General features: G+C 39.4%; 2 protein-coding genes across 2 annotated transcripts in view; one reads left to right on the top strand and one right to left on the bottom strand.

The window, feature by feature from the left end:
- Positions 1-12,083, top strand: part of CC2D2A (coiled-coil and C2 domain containing 2A) — a 53,641-nt gene extending 41,558 nt beyond the window's left edge. The window contains exons 26-34 of the mRNA XM_014883200.2: positions 2,053-2,229; positions 4,119-4,322; positions 4,804-4,893; positions 5,671-5,784; positions 7,213-7,347; positions 9,082-9,204; positions 9,825-9,883; positions 10,339-10,516; positions 11,507-12,083. Of these exons, the coding sequence (XP_014738686.2) occupies positions 2,053-2,229; positions 4,119-4,322; positions 4,804-4,893; positions 5,671-5,784; positions 7,213-7,347; positions 9,082-9,204; positions 9,825-9,883; positions 10,339-10,516; positions 11,507-11,695 (1,269 nt within the window). The 3' untranslated portion in view covers positions 11,696-12,083. The remainder of the gene's footprint in view (positions 1-2,052; positions 2,230-4,118; positions 4,323-4,803; positions 4,894-5,670; positions 5,785-7,212; positions 7,348-9,081; positions 9,205-9,824; positions 9,884-10,338; positions 10,517-11,506) is intronic.
- Positions 12,084-14,385: 2,302 nt separating this feature from the next.
- FBXL5 (F-box and leucine rich repeat protein 5) overlaps positions 14,386-26,654 on the bottom strand; it is a 34,095-nt gene continuing 21,826 nt past the window's right edge. Inside the window, exons 9-11 of the mRNA XM_014883194.2 lie at positions 25,545-26,267; positions 22,620-22,768; positions 14,386-15,034 (exon numbers count right to left, since the gene is read on the bottom strand). Coding sequence (XP_014738680.1) covers positions 14,958-15,034; positions 22,620-22,768; positions 25,545-26,267 — 949 coding nt within the window. The 3' untranslated portion in view covers positions 14,386-14,957. The remainder of the gene's footprint in view (positions 15,035-22,619; positions 22,769-25,544; positions 26,268-26,654) is intronic.

Below are 26,654 nucleotides of genomic sequence, written 5' to 3' on the forward strand. Positions count from 1 at the left end.
CTTTTTTTTGTCCAGCCACTCATCCTGGACTTCGTATAAGGAAACTGCTTCTTTTCATTGATAGTTCTTTCATATTGTAATCCAGCTATAGGACTTCTTCTGCATGGCAGTTGCTTTTATGTGTAGATCAAATCATCCGATCACAAAAGTCAGAATCTTCGTGAAAGAAGAAACTGAGACATCAGTTGCATTCCTAATTGACACATTCATTTGCTGTTCTGTGGCCATATGGGGCACTTTTCAGAACCTTAAGGACTTCAAGGAATACTCTGAGCCTCCCAGATTCTTTGGGTGAAGGGAAAAGCTATGAGAATCTAATTTGGATGCAGTGCTTGGTGATCATAGTGGTTTTCTTGGGCTGTCTGCAAAGCATAACAGAATGTAATAGTCCTGAGATTCAGGAAAGCATGGCATACTTTTCATTGCTGAGAAATTTTGGACAGTGTATGTCTAACCAGGCTTAGTCCACTTGTTTCTGTTAGTTCATTGATAACATACTCTCTTCAATTTGGGAGCTTAATCAGTTAATTTATCAGTTTGAGATCTGCGGTGCCCTGTAGCATGAAGCTTTCACTGATTTTAAAGAAGATATAAGTAGTAAGAAGACCCGACCTTCTTTTCAGGAGTCTTTAGCCATCCTGTGCAGACAACGTCACATAATGTGACTGCCATTGCTATAGGTCAATGAACAAGAAACAACATGATCCAATGCTCATTTTCAGGGAATTGTTCCATGTTGAGTAAGTGAAATCCACCTGAGAAGTGTGTCTGCTCACAGTCCTGAGAGACTTAATGGGCAGACTTGGCATTTTAACAGACTGCTTACCAATACATATTGAAGGACACAACCACCATCCACAGTCCATCTTTAAGGATTTCCCATACTGATGTCAACCTCTGTTCTTCAGCTTCTTGGTCTTTCTGCTCTAGAACCAGAGTAGCTCCAGAATTCCTGTCAGATACACTTCTGACTCTCTGCAGAGGTGTTGGAGTTTGTGATTGCATAAGCAGAGTGTGAGTGCTTGTATAGATCCTCCCAGCAGTAGAGATTCTTTGCATTTGAACAGGATTTCATATGGAATATGAAAAAGCCTGATCATAATAGGGTAATATCAAGGTGCATCTAGTGACTGAATTTCAGTAGCAAATGAAGCATTTCATCATCCTAGTCTAATATACTGGAGCAGAAATTTTGAGTGATATATTTAGTTTTCTCCTCATCAAAACTTAATTTTGTTCTTAAATGTTTGATGAGCCATGCCAGTGAGTCATCTGTTCATTTTCCACATCCACTCAAGATACCCTTTCTGGTGGCGGTTGCCTTAATTGTGTCCAAATCAGGAGCTTAATTTTTTTGCTTTTCTTTTAAAGCTGGGTACTTCTACTATTGAAACCTGCCCAAGCAGGTGTGGGGCCTGCCATCTCTTGTCTCACCAGCCCTTCAGAAACACCTTTTTCTCTTTTGGGAGGATAGCTCAGGGGGAGCTGCAAAGGGCTGGTGAGTCTATCAGAGCACTTCCATGTGGAAGCTGGATAAATGGCCCCAGCTCCAGTTCCACCCAAGAAGCATCAGTAGGTTGTGCAAGTAAGAGGGTCCATCTCTGGGATGCTGGAGCATCATTTCCACATCATTCATAGGCAAAGGTCTGTTGGTCTGCTGCTACCTTGAGAAGCACAGTCATGCAACCTGTATTTTGACATTTTTTCATTTTTCCAGGTGAACAGAGCCATGTAGAGTTTACTGTTTGAAACAAAAGTAGTGAAAGGCTGACACTCTTTCTTTCTCTGTGAACTAGTATGATTTCCATTTCATTAAATATGAGTGTTCATAATATGCAAGAGAGGCTGAAATCAAGTTGTGATTAATATATTTAACAATGAAGTATCTCGTGTTTATGTATATGTTGATCCATATTCTCTCATTTTATTATTTTGTAACTTAAAATAACAATCAAAATAAGAAAATATGCAGACACAAATAGCAAATTTATGTGAGAGGGAACTTTTGCTTTTTTGCTTTTAATGAGGAGTATTTCTCTGTATCTGTTATAGATTGATGGTACATTTAAGGTCAATATTCCTCCAGTTCTCCTTGGCTACAGCAAAGAAAAGAACATGGGCATGGAGAGAGGTTATGATTCTGTGCGAAATCTGAGTGAGGGCTCATATATAACACTGTTTATTACCATTGAACCACAGCTCATCCCTGGAGAGTCTGTCAGAGAGAAGGTAACTAATCACTAATTCATCATACTCTTGCTCTTTGTTTCCAGTGGTGCAGTTCTTGAGGTGCATATTAATAGCTCTCTCCTTAGTGTACCAAAGGACATGAATGCAAGTACAGAAGGACATTCATACAAATTTGCAGTGGTTTAATTCAAATTGTTTATCTCAGTTCAGTTTAATTAGATGCACCATTAAGTGAGATGTGCACTTAATGCATGAGAAATAACTTTTCCCTGGTATCTAATTTTAGTCTTAAGAGAAAGCAAATTGGCATTCCTAGCTGTGAGCATGTAGTTTTTCATGTAAACAAGTTTACTTGTGTGAACAATAAAGCATTTGTGTGAGTATTTGTGAACAGTGGACAAAAAGGAGGTGGCAGGTGCAAAGAGTATTTTCTTGCTTCTTTGTTTATACTGTTCAAATGAGCATTTATTATTTATGGCTTCATGCATGCCTCGAGATCTTGAAGATAATAATTCCTAAACAGCAACTGCTATTTTTTTTCAGTTTCATTAGTGAACCAGAAGTGCCTTAGACTAACAACAATTGTCATTACAATTCTTTGCTGCAACTCTCCAGAGACAACACATACACTTATTATAGAAAGAGTTTGGCGTGTTATAGAAAAAAATAACAAAATAATTTGTCATGTTTTCTTCCTGTTCCTCACCTGCAGTTAATCTGAAATGCTTGTGTAGTGTTTTAAGGTGCTGAGCATAATTTTAGTTTAATTTTATGATACCTTTTTTTGCTTCTTTACTTATTTTTCCTCTCTTTCCTGCTGTCCTTCCTGAACCTCTATTAGATGAATGAAATGCTTAAGAAGGTACAATATTAATAAATCAGTTGAGATACTCCTGTTGTTCCCAGTTTAAGATTTAGCTTGGGTCTGTGCCATTCAGCAGCCTTTTTACAGTTTGTGTTACTTAACTGTGACATAGTAATTGTTTATTTGCCAGTAATATTTGCAGTAAATTGCTACATTTAAATTTACAATGTGCCAATCTGCTGTTAATTATGGCTGAGAAAGACAACCACTGTGTGCCTTCTCTTCTAACTTGGAGGTCTAGCTGCAGGGCAGTGCCCAGCTGTTCCACCTCAGGCTAGCTCGAGAAGAAGAGTAACAAAGACAAAAGTACCTTATTTTAAACAAAAATATTATGAAGGATGAATTTTAATTCTCAGCACCACTAGAAGTATACAAGGAATTCTAGATAGGTAATTTTGACCAATCTTAATACCTTTAAAAGATGACATCTTAGGTAACATCATGAAATCATTGTCATTGTTATATAATTAATATGTGCTTTTGAGTCCTACATTTGCTTCTACAAATCTCATTTTAAAATGTGGGAATTTTAGACACCTCTGCATTATAAGGATTAATCTAAAAATCACTTTAATCTTCTCTGCAAATATTTCGGCATTGAGCAGCATTGTTGCAGTATTATTTATATAAAACTCACTGGGGTTTTGTTATAATGTCAGTTGTGGTTTTAATGGAGTGCTGTGGGAATAGCACATAGGATTAGTACCTAACCATAATTGTTTACTTTTGACTTAATATGTGGTGTACATCCTCATGCCCTCAGTGTTACTTGGCCATAACTTTCACTACATTTTTCAGTGCTTTAGTAAAGCCAGCTTATACATATAGATCATTATGTGCATTCATAAGAAATGCAAATTATCAAATTTCCATGGCCTTGACCTTCTTTTTATGACTGTAAGCAAAGCTTTACACTACAAGTCAAGTTCAAAGTGCTATCAGAAAAGAATTTAACACTCTTTTTATTGTCCTCTAAATGGTGAAATATGGCCAAATACAGTAAAGACTTAAGTCCAAACTATAAATAAAACTGGTTTTGTATAAATTCTACTGTCTTTTGAAGTTTGATACCCAAGAAGATGAGAAACTGCTCCAGGCAGCAGAAAAATACGAAGCTGAATGTACATCAAAGTTTCCAAGCCGGCAGTGCCTAACAACTGTAATTGACCTTGATGGAAAAACAGTTTTTATTACCAGATATATCAGACCTCTGAATCCACCACAGGAGCTTCTTGATGCTGTCCCAGATGGATCTCAAGCAGCAGCAGTAAGTACTGTGAAAGGATAGTGAAGCCTCTGGGATACAGATTTCAAATTGTTTGTTTGTTTGCCTGTGCACGCTCTCTTAAGCAAATCTCAGCTTTGTGGCTCTGCTGTACAGCTACACCTTTTGCAAAGGAAAAACTACAAAGATACAAAATAAAAGTAATGATGACTATGAACGACTGTGTATTATACAACAAGTCCAACTATAACGATACTGTAAAATAATTTGTCTTCTCAGGGGAAAAAGATAAGTGTATTAAAGAGTATTGTCCTTTAAAAGACAAATAATTATGCCAAATTTCAGTGGCAGTAAATCATATCAGTCTTTGATACAAGTTCTGAAATGAGCTAGCTGCTACTGTACTGAGGTTGCTCAGTGTTTTGTCATTGAGTGGAAACAGCAGTATTCTTCACATCTGGTATAATAGCACTAGAGTATTTTGAATTAAAGGGGTGACCTGCTCTGTTTTGTTTTCTTGCAGGAACTGGTGGCTCGATACGTTGCTTTGATTCCTTTTTTGCCAGATAGTGTGTCATTTGCTGGAATCTGTGATTTATGGAGTACATCAGATGTAAGCAGTGCATTAAAAATAAGTTCTTTATCCTCTTGAATGTGATGGAACATCCTAGTGGCCACTGTTTTTGGAGGGAGGTTGTACTACATTAGCTCTTGAGGTCCCTTCAGACCTAAATTATTCTGTGCTTCTGTTACTGTGAGGAATATTTTTCTTTGAGCCATTTATTTCAAAGAATAAGGACCAAAGCTTGAAAGAAGATGTTTATTCTGATCTGAGCCAAAAATTTTATCTTTGATAAGTTGCAATAAGCTAAGAATACATTAGGTCTTCCAAGCATCTCCCATTTTTTCTCAGTTATAAACCAGTCCATAATATCATAGTCATGTACAAGTGAAGGGATGCTGATGTAGACTTTACAACTAGACTTAAAATGGATCATTGTCATTCCAAGGAACTACAGAAAAGACACTGCATGTAGCATAAACAGTAATGGGATATTTAGCCTTCTCTGTCACACAAATCCTGTCATTTAAAGAATAACAGCAGACGTTGTTTATCATAGATGAAGTTTTTATCATCTCAGAACTTTTCTGAAAAATGATCTTTCTAAAAAAGACAAAGACCCCAGTTCTTGTGATAAGATCTCAGATCTGATGGATTCTCACACCAATCACTCTTCATCCTGTGTGTTGAGGCAGTGACTAATAGTAAAGATCAGTTACAATGATCTGAAAGGACTCCCTGCTTCAGATGTGTTAAGAAACATTATCAAATATTCTAAGTTGATAACTACCTAGAAAAACTTTCCTTTTTTTTTAATACCTCAATTAGCAATTTCTTTATCTTCTGGCTGGAGATGAGGAAGAACACGCTGTGCTCTTGTGTAATTATTTTCTTGGAATGGGGAAAAAAGCCTGGCTTATCACTGGAAATGCCATTCCTGAGGTAAGAGGGTTCTTTCATTTGGCCTAAGTATTAACTTTTATTTTGTGAAGTCTTTGGCCCCAGCAATGCATAGTTGTTTCTTGCTGGGATGTTTTTCCCGGATATTATCTAAACATTGGTGCTGGGAACTGATTCTTTTCAGAGAAACAAATAAATTGAAAGTATATCTTAGTATACGTCTGAGTTTTTTTCATGGACCTCTGTTTCCATGCTTAAACTGGTAGTAGTTGTCATGATAATACAGTACCAAGCATCTGTAACCCTTGATTTGACTTTAGCTTGTATAAATGGTGTGTCCAGGACAAATTGATGGAGACAGTCCCTTCACAGCATCTCAGTCACGGATGCACAGATTCTGAGTGAGTTTGTGTGGAATTTGGTACAGGTTCAGAGGTGATAGAAGAGGGCTAGGGGCATGCCAGGTATTCTCAATGGTCACACACATCTGCTGATTCTCTCTCTGGCTGATGGCAGAGCTGCAGCAATAGTAAAGATAGATTGGTTCAGGCTGGACAAGTCCCTCTGCCCACTGCAATGCAGCCAGATGAGGTCTGCTCTGCCTTGGGCTGCTGGACCCGTTATGGCAGCAGCTGGCTCAGAGTGGCCCAGAACTGAAACACTAAGGTTGTTTTGCTGCTTGGGAGATGCCTTTGTTCTCAGGGAAGCACTCAGATTTCCAACTAACCAATACTGCTCTTTTCAGAAAGGTGGTAACTGTTTATATTGCAAATTTCTACATACATGTGAAAGTTTTTTTTGTAAAAATTTCTGTCTAAGCTAGTTTCTTAAGCACATTCTGAGATCCTGCAGTGACAGGAACAGGTACTCAGATATATTTCTTCCCCTCAAAATCTGATGGAGATGCTAGTCATTAATAAAACATTTTGTAAGGAGGGGATTTATTCCAGGTATTTCAAGATATCTGGAAAATATAAGGGATGACAATAACATAGAAGACCAGTTTAGAGATTATTGATAGAGAATATAAAGAGAGCTGGGAAATTCGTTACGTGCCTGAGAGGAAGGCTGATGGCTGACAGTGTGCTGCCTAGGTGGAAGTCCTTCAGCTCAGATACTGCCCATGGATGAGAGCCCTGGCAGTAGCCAGGCAGGACGTGTTGATACTGAAGTGGCATCTGGTAAACATTGCTGTATGTGGAATTTCACATCTGTTTGTAGCTGAGACAAGACAACTTTCAGAATCTGTATGTCAGGAATGGCTTGGAGTTCTGCATGTCTGACATTTCTCTGCCACATTATTATATAAACGTTGAACTCTAATGAACCTATAAATTCTTCCAAGCAGTTTTCTCTAAAAAGCACTATCAACCTCAATAGTAAAAATTTAGTATTCCAAAGAATGCAAAGCATATTGTCCTTGTAGCCAGTTTTCAGACATGTTTCTCATACTTTTTTTTTCTTTCCTAGGGACCAACTGCATATGTATTAACTTTGGAACAAAGTCAGTATGTAATTTGGAATCCCAGTACTGGATGTTTTTATGGGCAGTATGATACTTTCTGCCCCTTACAAAATGTGTACTGTCTGATCAGCTGTGATAATGTAAGTGTGTCCAGTCTTGCCACATTTCTATACACATACAGGTTAATAACTTATTTTTCTAACCTTTGGCATCATTTGTTCATCGTTGTAAACATATTTAGGCTATCATTTATTATAAATATTATTAAATATTAAGTAGGTTTTTCAGCTACTTTAAATACTTTAAATAAGAAAGATTTTTTTAATCAGCATTTAGGTGGATCAAGAGATCTGTTAATGTAAATTTAGTTACTGAGTTTTACTTACATGTTTCCCAGAGTGGATGGCCTGCTTAGGTGAGGAGCAGTCATTCCTCAAAGATAATAGTTTGCAGGTGAAATGTGACTGAAAAATGAGAAAAAACGTATAAAGGAGTCACTTGAATTGCCCATGTGACACTAGGCACAGCCTGAATGGTTTGATGTCCACAATACAGAGTGGCACCTCAGGGCACAAAAACAATATTGATTTTCTGCCTGGCATCAAGTCCTCCCATTTATTTGAAAATACACAAGTAATACTAGTGCATATTCATAATATATCATGCATTGTGTGGCTGTAAATTCTCTGAGATAGTGGAGAGGTTGTAAGAGCTGTGCAGCTCTGGGCAGGGGAAGGAGCAGCCACAGACTGGGAGCTGAGCCTGTGCTGGGAGGCTCAGAAACCCTGGGAAGTGTCCTGCCAGCATTCCCTGACTTGGTTGGAAGCCAGACCTCCCAGGTTCTGAGGACACAAACAGGGGCATGATAACAAGGTAGAAAGATGTGGGAGTCTGAAAATGAGAAAATAGAAGGCAAACTTTAAAAAAGAACCCTAGGGTTTATTTGAATGGAAACTGGAAGTTGAGTTTAAAAGTTTGCTCCTCAGTTTTTTGGAATGTCACGCATTATGAGTTTTGTTATTTAATCTTCAATGTTTTATTCTAAACACAGATCCTAACTTTAGATGGGAATTTAATATTCTAAAGCACATTTATTTTAAAAGTGTCACTTCTTTCACTTGGAAGTATTTTGGGGAGTGGTAGAGTTGTTTGGTTTGGTGGGTTTTTTTAAGCAGTATTAAACCTACAGTTAAGAAAAATGTAACTCAATTGTTAATTGCTGGAAGAAGCAACCAAAGACTTGAGCACCAGCTTGAACTGCAGAACACAACAACATCTTTCAAGGCACCTAATTCCATCTTAGACTGAGCAGGTGTGCTGCCAGGAGAGCCACCTCACATCCAACTGGGGCAGAACCAGCTGTCCTAGAAGGCTCTAGATAGAACCTCAGTTACAAAGGGTCACACACATTTACATAGGAAGTGCTGGTACATCTTGCAGCCTTAGAAATAGAGGTTGTTTGAACAAGAATCCTACAGTGCCTGCATGCTCCAGACTAGGCACAGAGGCCAAAATAAATGTCTGTAAAGAAGCGAAGTGCAAGACATGGGTTCCACTTGCTGACACAATGTGCACAGAATGTGTCTTGTGTGTCTGCAGTCTCTGCTTGCATTCTGCAAGAGCAGTGGTGCTGGGGTGCAGCAGCTACCAGGCGTCACAGCCACAGCAGCACTGGGCTGGGCTCTTGGAGGAATTTAATCAGAATTCAGAAAGAATTGTGCAGCAGTCCAGAGGGGTGGAAATACAGCTCAGAACAGCAGAAAAAACTGCTAAAGGAGGTTGACATCACATAGTATTTCATTGCTATATAAGTGGAATGTGTTCCATAGGTGTGATTATATGCTGAAAGCTATACTAAATTTGCTTTCCTGTAGATTTGGTTTAATATGCAAGAATATGATTCCCCAGGAAGGATAAATTTTGATGTCAGCAAACCAAAACATTGGAAGCCTTTCTTTTCAAGAAGTTTGCCATTCCCTGGTCTCCGCAGCATTCAGGTATTGATGGATCTATTGCCAACTTGAAAAGGGGTCAAGACATCACAGACTTGATATAAAGAAGCACATATTAAGTTCTTTGGACTTCTTTGGTTAAGTATATTTATGTAAAAGTATTGGTTTTTAAAAAGATTTCTCACTCCTTTAAAAAAAAGAAAGCAGGAATACTACAAAAAGTTGATTTTATACAGAATTAATGCTTTTGCCCTCTAACTGTCTACATAAGATCTCAGGGCAACAGTGAAGTAAATGGGATAAATCTTAAGCACAAACATACCTTAAGTAGTAGCTCAGTATTATAAAGAAAAAGTCAACTTTTGTCTCATGGCTAAGAAGACAGCATTTTTTCAACCTATATAAACATCCTTAGTAAAAAGCCAGAAATTTCTGTACAGTTACCCAAGATGTAAGCAGTCGAAATTTACTGGGGGGAAAAACAATAACCCAGAATTACACACAAATATCTAATTAAATTTTTATCATGTCTCTGTTAAAGAATAGATTATTTTAGCATAATTTTAAACTTCTGTGAGAATCATCAAGGCAGAAACTTCTGAAGTTACATTGTTACATGTTTAGAAGAGACTGCACGTTTTAATATTTATTTTATTTATTGCTAGCCTGAAGAACTAACTTACGAGCATTCGGATAAGGCTGCTGCACTGGAACTACAGAACAGGTAATGCTACCTCCAGAACAAGTGCCATCAGTGCTAATACCAGAGCATTCCTAGATATTCATGCCTAGGTGCTAAAAATCTGCTTTCAGTGCTAGAAGGGCCTAAAAAATCAGAAGCTGTTGTTTCAGGGCTTTTTAAAACTGTCTTTCTTCAATAGAGATTGTCAGGTAGAAAGAACTAATCAATCATTGCTCTACCATTTCACAAAGAACAAAATGCTGTGGGGGGGATGAGAGGAGAGGGTAAACTAAAAAGGGGTTGTAAGCCCTGACCTTCCATGCAGACACTGGCAATGCAGACATTACAACAAAGCTGTGTTGGCTTTTCTGCACTTCTAGTGAGCAGTAAGTTTAACTGAGGTCATGTGTGGTTGTCACAATCTGGACTGTCTGCCAAGGGAGATCAATTCAGATGTCCAATACTAGAATTGTAATAATCAGTCTGTTTTATTGCAGGATTGAAAAAATATTAAAAGATAAGATTATGGAATGGAGACCAATGCGCCCAACACGTTGGAACAGATACTGCACCTCCACCCTCCGTAACTTTTTGCCACTCCTCGAACAAAATCAAGGCAAAGATGTAGAAGATGACCATCAGGCAGAGCTGCAAAAACAGCTGGGAGATTACAGGGTACACTTGTGAACATAAATGGCTTGTGTATAGAAGCAAGAAGTTAAATCCCTAGGTTTTAGTATTGCCACTCTATGGTATAGAAATGTCCTAGGCTAGTTAATTCTTCTGCTACCAAAATTCACAAGAAATTTTATACCAAAGTTAAACCATTATAATATTTATAGAGTGAAGGAGAGATCATCCTGTTTATTTCATTTGCAATGTTGAAGGTAAAAGTTTCTGCTGAACGTAAGAATATAAAGTTAATTGGGTGCATTGTTGTTTTATTGCTGCACAACAGCCACTACTGCCAGTACATAAACAGGAGTGCAGTCTCCTAGAAGCAGCTGCTATGGGGCTGATTGGTGCAGCAGCTCTCAGGGTCAGTAGGAACCTGCTGCTGAGTAGTGCTACACACAGTCTACTTACAGGTGCAGGAGCCCACACAACATGCTTTTCTTCAGTTCTCTAGTCTTTGCTTCACTCTCTAAAGACAGAAGAAAATTGACTGATGTGTTCACTGCTGCCACTGGTGTGCTTGTGCATTCTTCCTCCAGGCTGTTGGAAGGGCTTTCTGCTTTCCACATGCAGCACCTGTGACAGTACTGGCAGCTCTGGCCAGCTCCAAAATGAGTTGTGGTTTCAGTTCCTGTTGAGCAGGAGACACTTGCTTAAATCCCAAGCCAGGAGAACAGAGGGATTTAAAACCAGCCACGAGGCAGAAAAGCAATGAAGCTCTGCTTTGTGTTCATTAATATAACTTTATTCTAGTGGATTCTAAAGAACTTCACTTTGAACTTGAACCAAATTGCATAGGAAAAATGTCAGAAGCTTGCTGAGAGTATATGAAAAAGGGAGGTGTTATCAAAATAGGTTCTTCTATTGCATCACCTCAGGCTGGCAATAGAGAAGATAATTTGTTACTCAGCATGTAAATTTTTTTAAACTATGTATTTATTCAGGTGCCTTCATTTTTTCTTCTTACATATTTTATTCTCTTTCTTCCAGGTCTCTGGATTTCCTATTCATATGCCATATTCTGAAGTGAGGCCTTTAATAGAAGCTGTACACAGCACGGGAGTTCACACCATTGATATTTCCAATGTTGAATTTGCTCTGGCTGTGTACATTCATGCTTATCCCCAAAATGTTCTCTCTGTATGGATTTATGTTGCTTCACTTGTGCGAAATAGGTAGTATAGACCAATCAAAATACTGCAAGAAATTTGCTTATATAGGTGTAAATATTGATTTCTCTCAGTGCTGAATTCTTCCAAGTATTTTAAAAATCAAAGGAGAACATGATTTTTAGTAGCTTTATTTACCCTAAAACCACTATTTACTGCTAAAGAAGAGACTGACAGCATAAATTTACAGTAGTAATAGGTGATTTTTTTTTTAGCTATGAATAGATTTCATACACCTAAGAGCCATCACTGATGACCATACTTCAATTTTTAAGAGGCTACTTCATGTCCTACTCTATTTTATTATCTGTATAATGCCAGCACCATTTAAAGGTGTAAGACATTTTCTTAAGAAGTTAAAGATGAAGGATTTAATAAATATTTATATCAAACCTTAAGAACCTTTTATACAAGAATTTGTTTAAATTATTTAGAAGTATGAAATCCTTGTCTGCAAGTTAGCAAACTTGAAAGTAAAAGATTATAAAAAAAAAACAGATTCACTTACTAGTATGTAAGTAGTTGTGCTGTTAATATTGCTATAAATACATATCCTTTTCTTGTTCTTATCTTGCCAGTCAAACTCTTCAAGTAAAAACGACAGTTCAGGGTTTTGCTGAACCTGCCTTTGTTGAATTCAGATGGTTCCTTTCTGCCCATCTCTCCAACATGTCCAGGTCCTTCTGAAGAGCTGCACAGCTCTCAGGGGGATCAGCCCAAAGCTCCTCCCAGCGTTGTGTTGTCAGTGGCTTGCTGAGGAGGCATCTGAACCTTCATCCCAGTCACTGATGAAGAAGTTAAACAATCCTAAAACCAATATTAAACCTTGGGGAGCACCAGGAGTGGCAAGCCTCCAACTAGACCCTGTGTCACCCTGTGTTTGATTACAAACCTCTGGGATCTGCTGTTCAGCCAGTTCTCAACTCACCTCACTGTCGTCTCATCCAGTCCACAATTCCTGAGTTTGCCTCTGAGGGGGTTGTGGGAGACAGTGCTGAAAGCCTTGCTGAAGTCGAGTTGATAGTTGCTCTCCCCTCATCTGGCCAGGTAGTTGTTTCATCAGAGGGAAAATGGGTTGGTGAAAGAGTGAATCCATGTTGACTATTCCTGATTACCTTCCTGTCGTGCATGTGAATAGAGATGGCCTCCAGGGGAAAATATCCATTACCTTTCCAGGGATAGAGGTGATGCTGACTGGACAGTAGTTCCTTGGGTCCTCCTTGGAAGACCAGGGTGACATTTGCTTTCCAGCAGTCCTCGGCCACCTCCCCTGATTCTCTGACCTTTCAAAGATGATCATGAGTGGCCTCACCATGCACTCATGGACTAGCTGAGAGTCAGGGGTTGCTGCCACAGGTTCCCTCCCTTCTACAGGCCCCACAAGAAAGTACACTGTCATCACATGATGCTTTGCTGAACACTGATGCCATCTCCCAAGTTTATCCACAGTGTATCTGCAGCTCATCCTGTCCTCAGCTGTATCTACACTCACTCGTGGTTTTCTTATCTTACTCTTCAGTTTAGCGTGACCAAGATGGTGGCAAAACTTGCAGTTTATTGTAACCTCCAGCTCTGCTCACAGTGACATCCAAGACACCAAGAATCTTGAAAGCTACTACGTCACCATGACTGCTGTTCTAAATAAATATTGCTCAAACGAATTTATCCAATTAGGAAAACAGGTAAAAATTACTAGCTTGAACTGATGCCTGAGAAGGCTGACCTGGAACAGAGACTGGACAGAGCAAAAGGAATAAAATAGATATTTATTGAAAGGATACACCTTGGGCAGTGCAAGAGCCTGGCCAGGGCTATACCCAAATCAAATCCAAGATGGATCCTGGTCACAAGGTTTACACTTTTATAAGCTTTGGTTCATCCACACATTGGGGTCAATTATCTAACCACAGCCCCAGGCTATGAAGTATCAGCCCCCTGACTTGTTCCCTTTCCCTTCACCATTGTTTATGCTTTTTGGGTAACAGGTGTCCCTGATTCTCTAGCTGGGAAGGGATTGCTTTGTCTAACTTTGTTAACACCTAATACGAAGTTTCAGAGTTACATACTGAGCAGCAGAGAATCTGAAATTCAAATATAAAAGCTAAAACCCAAGGCATTTCCTAAAAATTAGGCAGGATAGGAAGAAAAAAACAACCTGTCTGCCTTCTACAAAAGCTGAGAGCTTCTACTTGCCCCTCCTCTGCTGTAGAAAAAACAGCCTCAACTGTGCCAACCATGAGCAGGTGGCCATTGAAGTTTAAAACTTGCCATGGGTTACAGTACTCGTCCCTCGCACAGTGGGCTCTCCCCTATACCACCACACACACACACACACACACACACACTCATGCACTACTCATCTCTTCCTAGCATATTTCACTCGTCACAACAGATTTTCTGCTCCCTGCCAGTCTCTACTGTCCAGAGAGGAATTTTTTTAACTATCAAAGCAAGGGGGGAAACGTATTGCTGTCTTTCACAGAGTTCAGATTAATGAAAACTGACTTCCTTGGAAGCTGTTTCAAAAATGAAACTTAGCACCGTCATGGGAACCATAAAACCAAACCAAAACCCCCATACATACTGCACAGTTCACAGCTCTGCAATCTGACGACACCCACCCACCCTACCTAACCTCTGCAGCCTTCTGGCATGGCACTTTATACTTCAGAAGCATAGATATTCAAACCGCTGCACACATTTTTTATTGGTGGGAATGTTTTATTTGAGTATGTCTTTCAAGCCCAAATACAAAACCAAATGCAAAAGGAAGGTGGCAATTTCCCTAATTTTGCAATATAAAGAACGACTTCAGGATGAGAGGAAAGGGGAAGAAACCAGGCTCCTAAAGATGTATCATTGTTACCCAAATGCAAACAATAAAATTCAAATTCTCTGCGGAGGTTCATATTGTACTTACGGATTCAAAATTTAAAAAAGAAAGTCACCTAACACAAAATAATTCAGTAAACTATATTTAAGTGCCAAAATTGGAATAAAGTGGCATTAAAAAAAAATCTGAAGATTTTCCCATCTTCCCCAAATTACATAAAATAAAACCCAACACCCTTCAAGCCAAATGAGGTTGTGAGATTGTTACAACACTGTACAGTACACTCATAATTAAGATTCTGAAGTTGTGGGCAGGGTCAGGCTAGTAGAACAAGTCTCACTCCAAGGATTGTTAACACAAGATGCGAACTGTAAGTAAAGTGCATGAGAGGAAGCCTGCTCAGCTAAATGAAGTAGACCGAAAGATCAGCAGTCAGCGGTCATTCGCCAGAGCGGCAGCAGGCCCGAAAACCACACTGCAAATTCTGGCATCCACTGGCGGTTTCAGCATGAGGACCTGCACAAAAACAACACAAACGTGAAAAGAAGGAAAGGCCACTTACTTAGATTCATAATTCTCATAAGTTGGTGATTCAGAAAACATCTCATTTTTTACAATGCACTACCCCTTCATTCAGCACTGTGAAATCCAAAACACTGCCAGTATTATCACAGTGTAAAAACCTCACTTGGAACATTTTCCAAGAGATTTTTGCTCCGTAGCTTAGTCTTATGAAGATAACAGATCCAAAATTACACAGAAATACTATGAGCAACACTAAATGAGCAACTTTATACAAGCTGCTACAGCTCAGAACTAGGTGGTTTTGACAATGTATTTTTAATGCCCGTTTTTCAAATTCAGATGATGACACCATGGCATTACCAAAGAAACCATAACTTCCAAAACTATGTCTATGGTAATGGAAACAGTTTTTTAGCCTGAAAGGGTTTTTTTCTCCATGAACACTTCATGGTTGGCCAGACTCTCACATACCCTTGACTGGAAATTCAAAAACTAAAGAGAGAATCACCTTAGCATCACTGCAGTCATCAGAAGCCATAAGGGCTGAAAATGAGCCATTCAGAAAGAAAGAACGAGTTGCAAGCACAGACAGTACAAACCAACACTGTAACTCTACCCACCTCCACTTACCTTCACTTATTCCTTCCATTTAAAATGTTAAAGTGACCACGAGATAAGAAATTACTGTATTTATTCAAACAGGATTTTATTTCCTGCAGCCATATGCCTGCTTTGAGACTCAGGCCAGCTGGCTGAACTCTGGCACCCAACAAAAACTGGAAGTGGGTTGCTGAGCCAACTCAAACAAGCTGGTGAAGACCTAACCAGGACAACACAAATTTTCCCCATTTGTTTGAGAAACAAATCAACAAATATTTCAGGTGTTTTTAATGCATTCAGAAATTCTAACAAAATCATAAACTAGGACTTTTTTTACCTCCTTCAACAGTAAAGTCATAATTCGGTTAATTTCCAATAATCTGGGATCTTAAAACCAGCTTCCTATTTCATGTCACACACCAATAAGCAATGCTCTATACCGTAAATAAGTTTATACATATAGGACTGAATTTAAAAAACCCTGAAACTATAGTGAAAGGCTACAGTATAGTGAACTTTCTATTAGCCAATAAACTCATTTTCTTTTTCAAATATTTTTATTCACCTGAACTAAATTTTGATCCTCCACATCACTTATGAGCTAGAGTTTGAAAGCTTTTTCATAAGTCCTTAAGAAAGGGGGCTCAGTGCTTCTGAACAGCTGGTTTAGCAGAGCATGTTCTGTGCAGTAGCATTTTCCAAGTTGCAGCTGACCTTCCCCAGCACTGCCACAGCTACACAGCACAGCAGTGATTCTGAAGCAACCATCACATTTCTAGCAAAATGTTTGTTGACAGAACATACAGAACCACAATATACCAAGGAAGGGAATTCTTAGTATAATTCAATATTGTTTTCATCCTTTTCTTGCTCATTTTGTTATTCCTCGTGCTCCTAACTGGAGCATACAAACTCCTAGTTCTGACCAATGCTCTATCTAACACTACCTTCACCACTGGCAACAGCAAGTATTGTCTAGGGACATGATATAAGCCTATCAACACTTTTTGTGTTTTTCCAGCAACCCTAATTGCTGCCATCAGGGACACTGAAGTCCATTTCCTTCAGTATTTGTTTATGGCTCAGTTGTGCATACAGGCTTTTAACCTCTTTTTAAACCTCCTTCCACAATTCCTCACAGGACCGAGTTCCAGAAGTTCAGTACACTGTGCATCTGCTTTAAGCTGCCTACCAGCTTCACCCGCTGCCCCTGAGCTCTAACACTGCAAAATCTGGAGACTTACTACTGCACATTCACCTCATCTACTGCTTTCCCAGTTCTGTAAACAGTCATGCCCCCTTTTCAGCCATCTCATTCCCAGATTGAAACAACCAGCCTTTTGAGTGTTCAGCTCCCTAACGTTTTAGAAGGCCTCTTCTGTATCTTCTGTAACTCCAGTGTATACTCTCCTCAGGATGGGGAGACCAAACCCGCATGCAGTGCTCCATATGTGAGTGCCCCAAGGCTTCCAGGACCAAGCACAGCACCCTCTATCTTGTTCTCACCACCCTGATGATGGTAACATTGGTGGCTTTTTTGGCTGCTGCTGCAAATAGGAAAGATCTCAGAATTAGCACCAACAGCTCTCTGAAATCATTATCTCCACACTGTAACTGCCAGCTCTGAATTCAGTTTCATGCAATCAAGTTTTTATTCCCAGCCACTCAGACCTTCAACCACATATACAGTATAGTGAAGCTTCCTAGGTGTCCTTCTGGAAATCATCAGCACCAGTATCATTACTTGAAGACCACACAGCACCACTCAAAAACATGGAAATTACTGTGTGCATTTCTTACACCACAAGGGAATGCTGATAAAGACTGATCTCCGCACAGAACTCTTGGGAGGGGAACAAGGAGAAAGTTTTCACCTCCCAAGTTCCTCTTCTGAACAATGACCATTAAGCCCTTCCCTTTCCTCCTATCCTTTAGTTAGCTTTCAGTTCTTAAACTACTCTTACAGCAACTTAAGATCTGAAAATCTTGGATACTTCTAAGTAAACTGGACCATCTGAAAAGCTTTTATGTTCATATCCTAATTTATTAGGCACTGACTTAAAATGACATTAAGCATATCACAGTGAAATTTCACCCTTCTTCCCACACTGCCTTTCTTGCTCCATGTCTAATCCTCATACCATCACTAACTTTCCTTTATAGCCTGTAATAAAGAATTCTGATATAATGAAACATTCAGGGTTCAACCACATCTTCTGAAATCTGCCCTTCTCATACTCTTTCTTAGCATATAAGGGCAATTCCCACCATTTGGAGGGTATTTTATGCTTATTATAACAATGTAGTAAGTATCATTAATGGTTAACAGGAAGGCTATCTGGATCTGAGTTATTTAAGGTGTGATATGTCAGTTATCTCCATCACAAGTCATTTACCTCCTCTATAAAATCCCTAGTACTCCCTAGTTTGATCTTTTTTACATTTGATACAGACAACAAAATTCAAACGCCTTTACTTTTGATAGCCACAGACACTGGGTTTGTTTCCCTGGCTTTATTTACTACCACTAACCTTTGGCTACATCTCTGGCTTCGTAACCTCTGACTTTCCCAATCTTTGCTACTGACCTCATTTGGACTAGACTTTGTTTCAGAGTTCTCTCTGTTTAACTCAAATGGTCGCTTTAATCTTGTCAAAAGAACACCATCTTCTGTTTCCTCTGGGCTCTGTATATGAGGTCTCCAACTTCTCTCACCTCACTGATGAGGTTAAGCAATATGGTAACTGCATATATTCCTTATACAGTGTCCTGTGTGATGGTAATTTCAACCTAACAATGGAGATTAATCACTTCCACAGAATCACAGAATAGACTGAGTTGGAAGGGACCTTCAAAAGTCATCTAGTTCCAAACCCCTTGCAATAATCAGGCATATCTTCAACTATATAAGGTTGCTCAGAAACCCCTTTCAGCCTGACCCCGAATGTGCCCAGGGATGAGTCTTACACCACCTTTCTGGGCAACCTGTTCCACTGTCTCCCATCTTCATGTGCCCACTATTGCTCTCAGCAGAGCCCCGTTAGCAATGCACTGTCTATCTAGGAAGACACTGCTTCATACAGCAATTTCACTTTGAGGATCAGCTGACGATTTTGAATGAACTTGGACAGTATTGATGGGCAGGTATAGCAAGCAACCACTAGCTTTTTGCACTGTCGAGTTCTGGCTCATGTAATAAAATACCTTGAGAGGGATGAGCCAGATACCATCACTGCTGGACTTAACAAGGAGCCCAAAATGCAGTCTTTTAAAACAACATGATGGAAGGAACAGTACATGCAATGGATCATAAGGAGAAACGTATTTCAAAAGGATCCCTCTGACTGTGAACGCTTAGCCAGCAGTTAAGTGCTAAATTAAATGTGTTTTGGGTTCACCTGGGAAAGCAAAATTAATCAGATTCTCATCTAACCTTCCATAGTCTATGTTACTGGTTTAGTTCTAAACTGGATTACTGTAATGCTCTTTACATGCACATCTGATTACTCACATGCTTAGGGGACTCAGAATAGAGGTGAGGTCTGTTTACTTGTGGTGAACATATAAACATGTTTGGTAATGTAAGAGAGGAGTGGAGCTATTTGATTACTCCATTTTGTTATATGTACTAGTAGAACAAAAATTAGTCAGAATTCCCTAGGATGAAGTTTGGTATTCCACCAAGAATACATGACAACATGGACCAAGACCATGGTAAAAGAACCCCCCCTGCCAGAGCAGGAGGTGGCTGCCACCACCATGTAATATCCTTTCAGAGATTTGTGAGTAACTTGGTAATCTAGAATCTGTAGAATTTAGACTGAGACCTAATTCTCAGAACACTGTGTTCCCACGCAAGTCTGTACACAATAGTCCATACACCTTAAAAGAACTTGCAGAGTCTTGACTGCTTAAAGATAGATAACTATGACCAGTTATATTTTGAATGTTGGAAGAGTGAATCATTAGAATCAAACTTTATTTCATTAATGCCCTATTTCTTTAATTACAGAACCTGAGGATTACATAATTTAAAAAAACCTTTTAAAAACTGAATCATACTTAAATACTGCTAAGAGCTACTGCTGCAGAAATTAGGGAGCCCCATTTTTCTAATGCCAAAGCTGAAAGCACTCCAGGCGTTGAAACAGAGAAACAAGTCAGAAGAATGGACACAGCTGGACAAAATAGCCTTAGGAAAATAAGAACTTAGTGGTAAGATGTAACTCAAAACTCATCTTGCTGAGTTCAGTGTGATCCACAACCAAATTTGTTTTAGACAAATGAAATCAGCCATTAGAAGAGATGTACATTGACATTTGTTTTCAGCTGCAGCTGAGGGTTATCTAACTTGAAGTCTTCAGCATTGTGAAAAATATAAGAGATTCTAAATATTACTATGCAAACCAAATACTGAAGTGAAATTAACAGCAAGCAAACACAAAACAGATCTGGAAGTGTGTGCAAATTCATGGTTTCTGGCCATTAAAACCGCACATGTTACTGCTGTGCAACAGCAGTCAGACTCAAACCCAACTACCTCACCACAGCTGCTATACCTTTCTAGTCTTGCTCCACTAAAAATGTAGAGCAGCACTTGATGAAAACACAAAAATTGCAACCAATGTGCCTACCAAACGTGCATTAAGCCCTCCACAAAGAAATTCCAATGAAGTTGGGTTGTGTGCAAGGGGTCCCATCAGGCTTAGTGTTTATTGGGGAAAAAAAAATCTGAAAATAAGCAGCAGGTTTAAAAAAAGCCCTTATTCATCAGCAGATGACAAAGTTGTATCGTTATTATTCACAGATGGCTAAATTCCATGCTGTTGACTCCATTTTTTTTCTGCAAGACCGACAGGTTTTCCAATCTCTGATCCCAGAATACACCTCCTTCCCCGAAAACAATCACTGATAAGCTGGTGGGCAAAGAAAATTATGAAATTATTCTGTACATGCTTACAGATCAGTAAACTTTGTGCAGCAGTTAGTAATACCATCTGTAAATGTGGAAATAAACAAACAGCTTCAGATATGGATTGATTTAAAAGAAACAGCTACTGCTTTCCCTAGTTACTTTAGAAATGCCAAATGATAGAGAAACAGCTGTTGTAGGAATCCTGCTGCCCACAGAATAGAACAAGGCATCAGTTTCACACTGAACAGCCCTGTCACAATGAAGTTTGATTGAAAATACAAGGAACAAAACCCAGACAAAGCTGCAGGGGATTCATTTATAAAGGCTGCTTTCCATAAAGCCATAAACTTCTGAGATGACATTATTTCTCAACAGATGTAAGAAGCCAGAGCATTACAGCCACACTGTCCTGTGCATTTCTCTCTACAGCAGTAACTGTTGATCCAAAGGCATGCATGATGCTTTAGAGACCCAAGCAGAGTTTATAGGCTCACAGATTCCAGCGGGCAGTAAAAGAAGGAAATAAACAGGAAGAGGATCAGATAATTTTACAGAATAATTCAAAAATATCCTGTTTAAATTTAAGTAATTTCTTGAAGATACTATGAAACAGCCAGGCTTTAAAGTGGTGGACTCACAGATTTGGGCATTGTAAACCAATACAAAGATGTTATGGTGTATTTTATAGGGACAAGATGAAAAACAGAAGTGTCTGAGGACAAATTATGTCTGGTATTACTGACAGAAGTATAAACAGAGGAAAAGTAGCAAGCAATCAGACATAAAATGAAAAGGCTTCTAAACGGTCTTTGAAGACATCTTTAAACTCAACATACTGCAGGTAAAGAGAGTCAGTGAAGTATTTTTAAAAAAGAACCTTAAAATTTTCAGGTGGAAATGAAAGACAACAGAAAATAGATTTTTAAATGCTGCAGTCTAGATGGAATACAAGGAAGCAACAAAAAGTAAATGTCCCAAAGGAAAGAAAAAAAAAAAGCAGTGTCAAAGAAGTGCATAAAATGCAAAAACTATGGAAACAAAGTAAGATTTAATACTTTCGCTTCTAATATTACAATCCAATCCAAGTGCATCATCTTGTACCGATTTCAATGGATTGAATACCCAAATATCAGTATAGATTTACCTGCAGTACCAAAGCTCTGGCATCTGCTACCCAGGCTGGAGCTGCATCTCAATACAGATGCAAATTATTGAGCTGGACACCACGAAGTACCAGGTAATACAATTTTGGTTTACACACAAATAGCTTGTACAGGCCTGTGAACTTGGTTATCATCTTCTTTTTCCCTTGCCTTCTGTTGCACTTACCTGTTTTAAATTCACACATGGAGTATCAGTCACACCATGGTTCCCATCTCTAATGCTAGAAATGCTTACTGGACTTAACAGACTGAATTCCAGTGTGGTAAACACTGGAAAAACTTGCACTATGAACAGATTTTATGCATTTATACAGATCCTTCTCCAGCTTAGATCCATCCCTAAGTTACTAGCTCAGGTAAAACCAGAAAAAAAACCTGAATTACATTTTCCATAAGGACATGTGATAGTAGAATCAAAAATATCTTATACCAAAATTAGTGCAATATGGGAGGTTTGCATGGCAAAACACACGTCATTGATTTCCTAAAAATCCCTGCTTTGCTACCAACCTAATGAAGCCTCTGTCTGAGGTTATGACCATACAGAAAACATAGTTGCACGACTTACAGTGGAGATATGGACAGGGCAGGTGTGTAATAGCAGCTATATGGAGACTTACTTTCTACCCCTATTAGTTAGGCTAAACTAAGTTAAGAGATACAGGCACTAAAAATGCCTTCCTACGTAATACAGAACCGTACTAGTGTTGCAACAGAAAAAAACAAAAATGAGGTAAAACTGATTTAACAGTCCTAATTTTGTAATTAATCTGTGAAACTCAGTGCTACACAGACATGAAAAAAGGTGATGTTTTGGTTGTTCTTTTTCTTTTAAGAAGTCCCTACATCAAGCATCACTCCCCAGAAAAGCATCACATCTTTATAGAAAGACATTACCGTTAATGTTGTCACAGTAGTAAAAGTGTTCATCTTTTAGAGAGGGGCATGCAGAAACCAACTCCTGCAGGCCTGCACCAGTTACAGTGAGACAGCCCGAAAGGTTCAGGTGTTCCAAATGCGGCAGTCCTCCTCCCAGAGTCAGTGCCCTGTGGGACACAGAAGAGACGCGTTAAGAGCGCGCAGTGTGGCACTGACAAGTGCCCCACCACATCACCCACCACAGACCTACTGCACCTCTGACAACAGACACACGTCTAATGAACAACAGAGTTTTAAACCTGGCACTCCTATACTCTCTTTTAAAGGGGGATCACCTCTGAAGCCACAAAACAGACTTCAAAAATGAACAGATTTCTACATAAGCTAACAATTCCTGTAGACAGACATTAGTGGGAAACCACTTTTTTATGGATGACACCAGACATGACCAACTATTTCAAGGAATTACAAAGCCATTATTCTTCAAAATACCAATGAGTTTGTCAGCTCTTCCAAGGTGACGTATATTCCTCATCTCACACTAAAACATGACACTCCCAAGTTTGGTGCACTATACTTCCCAAAGTTTGAACCTTTTTTATTAAACTTATTTTGGAATTCAAATTTGTATTTTCTTACGACTGACAGCAGAGCTTCTCTCCGCCAACACACACCATCTTATTGCTCAAATGTAGTTCTCTAGATTTCTTCTGAGCAAAAGAATTTGGCTGCTGATGCAACAGGCATGTGGATGTACCACACCTGAGCAATTACTCCATGTAACCCTGCTCTCTCTGCAAATTCACAGAGCAGCCAGCCCAAGTTCAAGCAGAAACAAGTTCACTCACCCAAAAAAACCCCCACCAGGCTTGAATCATCAAACTGCAGCTTCAAGCCAGGACATAAAACTCAAGATGCCTTCAGAGCATCACTGTACAAGCTTCTCCTGTCAGCAAGCAGAAGTAGAACTGCTGGCCACAAAAACAGCTATCAGGTAACAACTTACATGAAATAAATGTACTGGCACGTGTTTGTATTAGAGGGTTTCACTCTCTTTCCTCAGGGACTCCAAGTATTCTTGTGACTACAAGAAACACTTGCTGCAACACACTCTCAGCTCCTAAATACTTTTACCCAAAAAGCCCCATTGGGAAACCAGCAGCGCAATTAAGCCTTTGCCATGACTCAGTAACCAAACCTCCCTTTCTTCCCACATTACTGAGTCATGAAAAACCAGACCAGTAACACGTAAAACACACAAAGCACAATCTAATCAGCACGTAACAAAATTTGGCAGGACACTACAACACTCGAAGAGAAACAAGCTCCAACACAAAGCCCAGATATCTGAAGCACATCCTGAGCAAGGGTAACACTGGTGAGCGAAAGTGCCAGAAGAATCACAGGAGACATCTGAATAGCTGGTATTCATTAACATCAAATGGGGATAAAATCTCAGGAGAGACAAACTGATAGCAGCAGCACCTCACAGTATTCCTCACTTAACTACAACAAATAGCACAGGTATGCATGAAGTCTTCCCACTCCAAGAAGCTTTAATTAGCCCTAAGCGCTACAGCACACCTGAGCAGGAGGCTGAAAGTATCTCAGCCTCATCCCATTTTCAGTATGAAGCAATAACTACATTATTCTGACAATACAAAGTATTAGCAACAAATAGCAAACAGAAAATTCTATAACTCATGAAGCCATCTCAATGTTCAAGTCAAACATTTTTTTCTCCTCCTTTAACTGTTACATGAGGCCACATTGAACATGTTGTTCTGCACATACTGAATTATCATAGAATCATTTGGGTTGGGAAAGACTCTTGGGATAATCATATCCAACGGTTAACCCAGCACTACCTAATCCACACTAACATCACCAAGTGTCACATCCTTTGAATACCTCCAGGTAGGCCACTTCCCATGGTATGTCCTCTTCCAATGCTTGAAAACCCTTTCAGTTAAGATTTTTTTTCCTAATGGCCAATCTAAACATCCTCTGGTGCAACTCGAGGCCATTTTCTCTTGTTACTTGAGGAAAGAGACCGACCCCACCTGACTACAGCCTCCTTTCAGGGGGTTGTGAAGAGCAGGAAGATCACCCCTAAGCCTCCTTTTATCCAGGCTCAGCCCCCCAGCCACTCCTTACCAGACCTGTGTTCCAGACCCTTCCCCAGCTCCACTGCCCTTCTCTGTGTGTACTCCAGCCCCCCAATACTTTTTGCAGTGAGGGGCCCAAAAGTGAGCACAGGATTTGTGGTGTGGTCTCACCACAGTGCCAACAACAAAGGGACAGTGAGTGCCCTGGTCCTGGGCACAGTATTGCTGATACAGGCCAGGTGCCATCTGGGCACAGCTGGCTCATGTTCAGTCACTGTCAAACAGCACCCCCAGGTCCTTTTCCACCAGGCTGCTTTCTAGCCATTCTGTCCCCAGCCTGTGGTTTTGTGACCCAAGGGCAGGACCTGGCACTTCACCTCATTGAACAGACAATTGGCCTCAGCCCATTGATCCAGCCGGCCCATAAATTACATCATTATCTAGACAGGTTAATCAAGATGCTACTTTAATTTTACAAAGTTTCAAGCATACTGGCAAGCGTAATGAAAAAATTGGTCAATCAACACAATTTCTTACAAGAAATCACTAAAGATCAAATCTAAAAGCATTAATACTGTCTAGAACAACAAATTCACAAAATACTTGACTTCAGAAGACAGATATAAAGGATTTTACTGTTATGTCCAAAAGAAAAAGCTGGAAAAAGTTTTCTAGTCTAGTACTGTAAATTAAGAAGCAAAGATCACTTAAAACTTACCAGTTTCTTCAATAAAAACGTTTCTACTGAAATGAGGCAGATTCATCCCAGAACAGCCCAACAAATAAAGTCAGAGAAAATATCCTGCAGCAAAATAGTTTGAAAATGTCTCCTCACCTGAGAGCACGGTCTGTTATCTGGTAACAGCCTGACAGACTGAGAAACTGAAGAACTCGTGCAGTCTCTTCATCTGTTTTTTCACTCCCAGAGTATGCAGAGTCTTTTTTCTCTGACTGTTTAGTCCTTATTGGTTTCTTACACAGTGCAGAGGACTCTGGAAGTGCTCGAATAGTTCTTAGTGCTGTTCCAGCACAACAAAACGAGTGACCGCAGTAAATCAAGTCAGTAGAAGAACAGTGCTGCTGCCACCCTCGAGTCCTTAACCCATAAATGTCTCTACTGTAGCACAATGCAGAACAACTAACATGGGATGTTGGTTCCATAAGACAAAATCCTTCGACATTTCTGTGTTTCCACTCTGCAGCATCTTCAATGTCAGCTAAATCATCTGCATCTAGCATCCACACATAAGCAGAATTGAAGTTTTCTGAGCCGTCAGGTTTAGTCCAGTGTTGCTCACCATTTCCTCCCTGAATGAGATTTTCATTGCTGATTTCATGCAAACCATTATACTTCGGATTGGACTGCAGAGTAATCTCTCTGTTTTTCCACAAAGTCTTAGCGTTCCTGTTCCTGCAGCTTTTCAGAATACCTCTGGTCTGATGAGTTGATATGATACCTAGTGCTCTGGAAATCCTCTCTATAGCCACATCTGTGATTTTTTCACATCCAGACAGATCAAGGTGGCGTAGATTTTGACAATACCCAACTGAACACCAACTGAAATCAGGGGAAAAAAAAAAAAAGTGGTTTGGTTTGTTGGTGGTTGAGTTTTTTTAGTTTTTGCTCAGAAATAGCTCTAAAGGCTAAATATATGAAAGAACACTTCACAAGTAAAATACTTATATTAATTCACATAATATCCAAAGAAACTACCCCAGACAGATTAGATTTGATATTGCAAGAGATCTATATATGCCTAGAGAAATGTGAAATCATTCATGAACCAGTAACAACAACTTTTTCTCCATATACTGAGAGTTAAAAGAAGTCCAGATTTGCTATATACTGAAAAAATGTTTGAATAATAGATCAGACTGCAAGCACCAAAGACACACATAACAAAAAACTGCATTATACTCAATAGAAGCTACCAAGAGACGTCTG

Source organism: Sturnus vulgaris, chromosome 4, assembly GCF_052056855.1.
Source record: "Sturnus vulgaris isolate bStuVul1 chromosome 4, bStuVul1.hap1, whole genome shotgun sequence".
NCBI classification, from domain to species: domain Eukaryota; kingdom Metazoa; phylum Chordata; class Aves; order Passeriformes; family Sturnidae; genus Sturnus; species Sturnus vulgaris.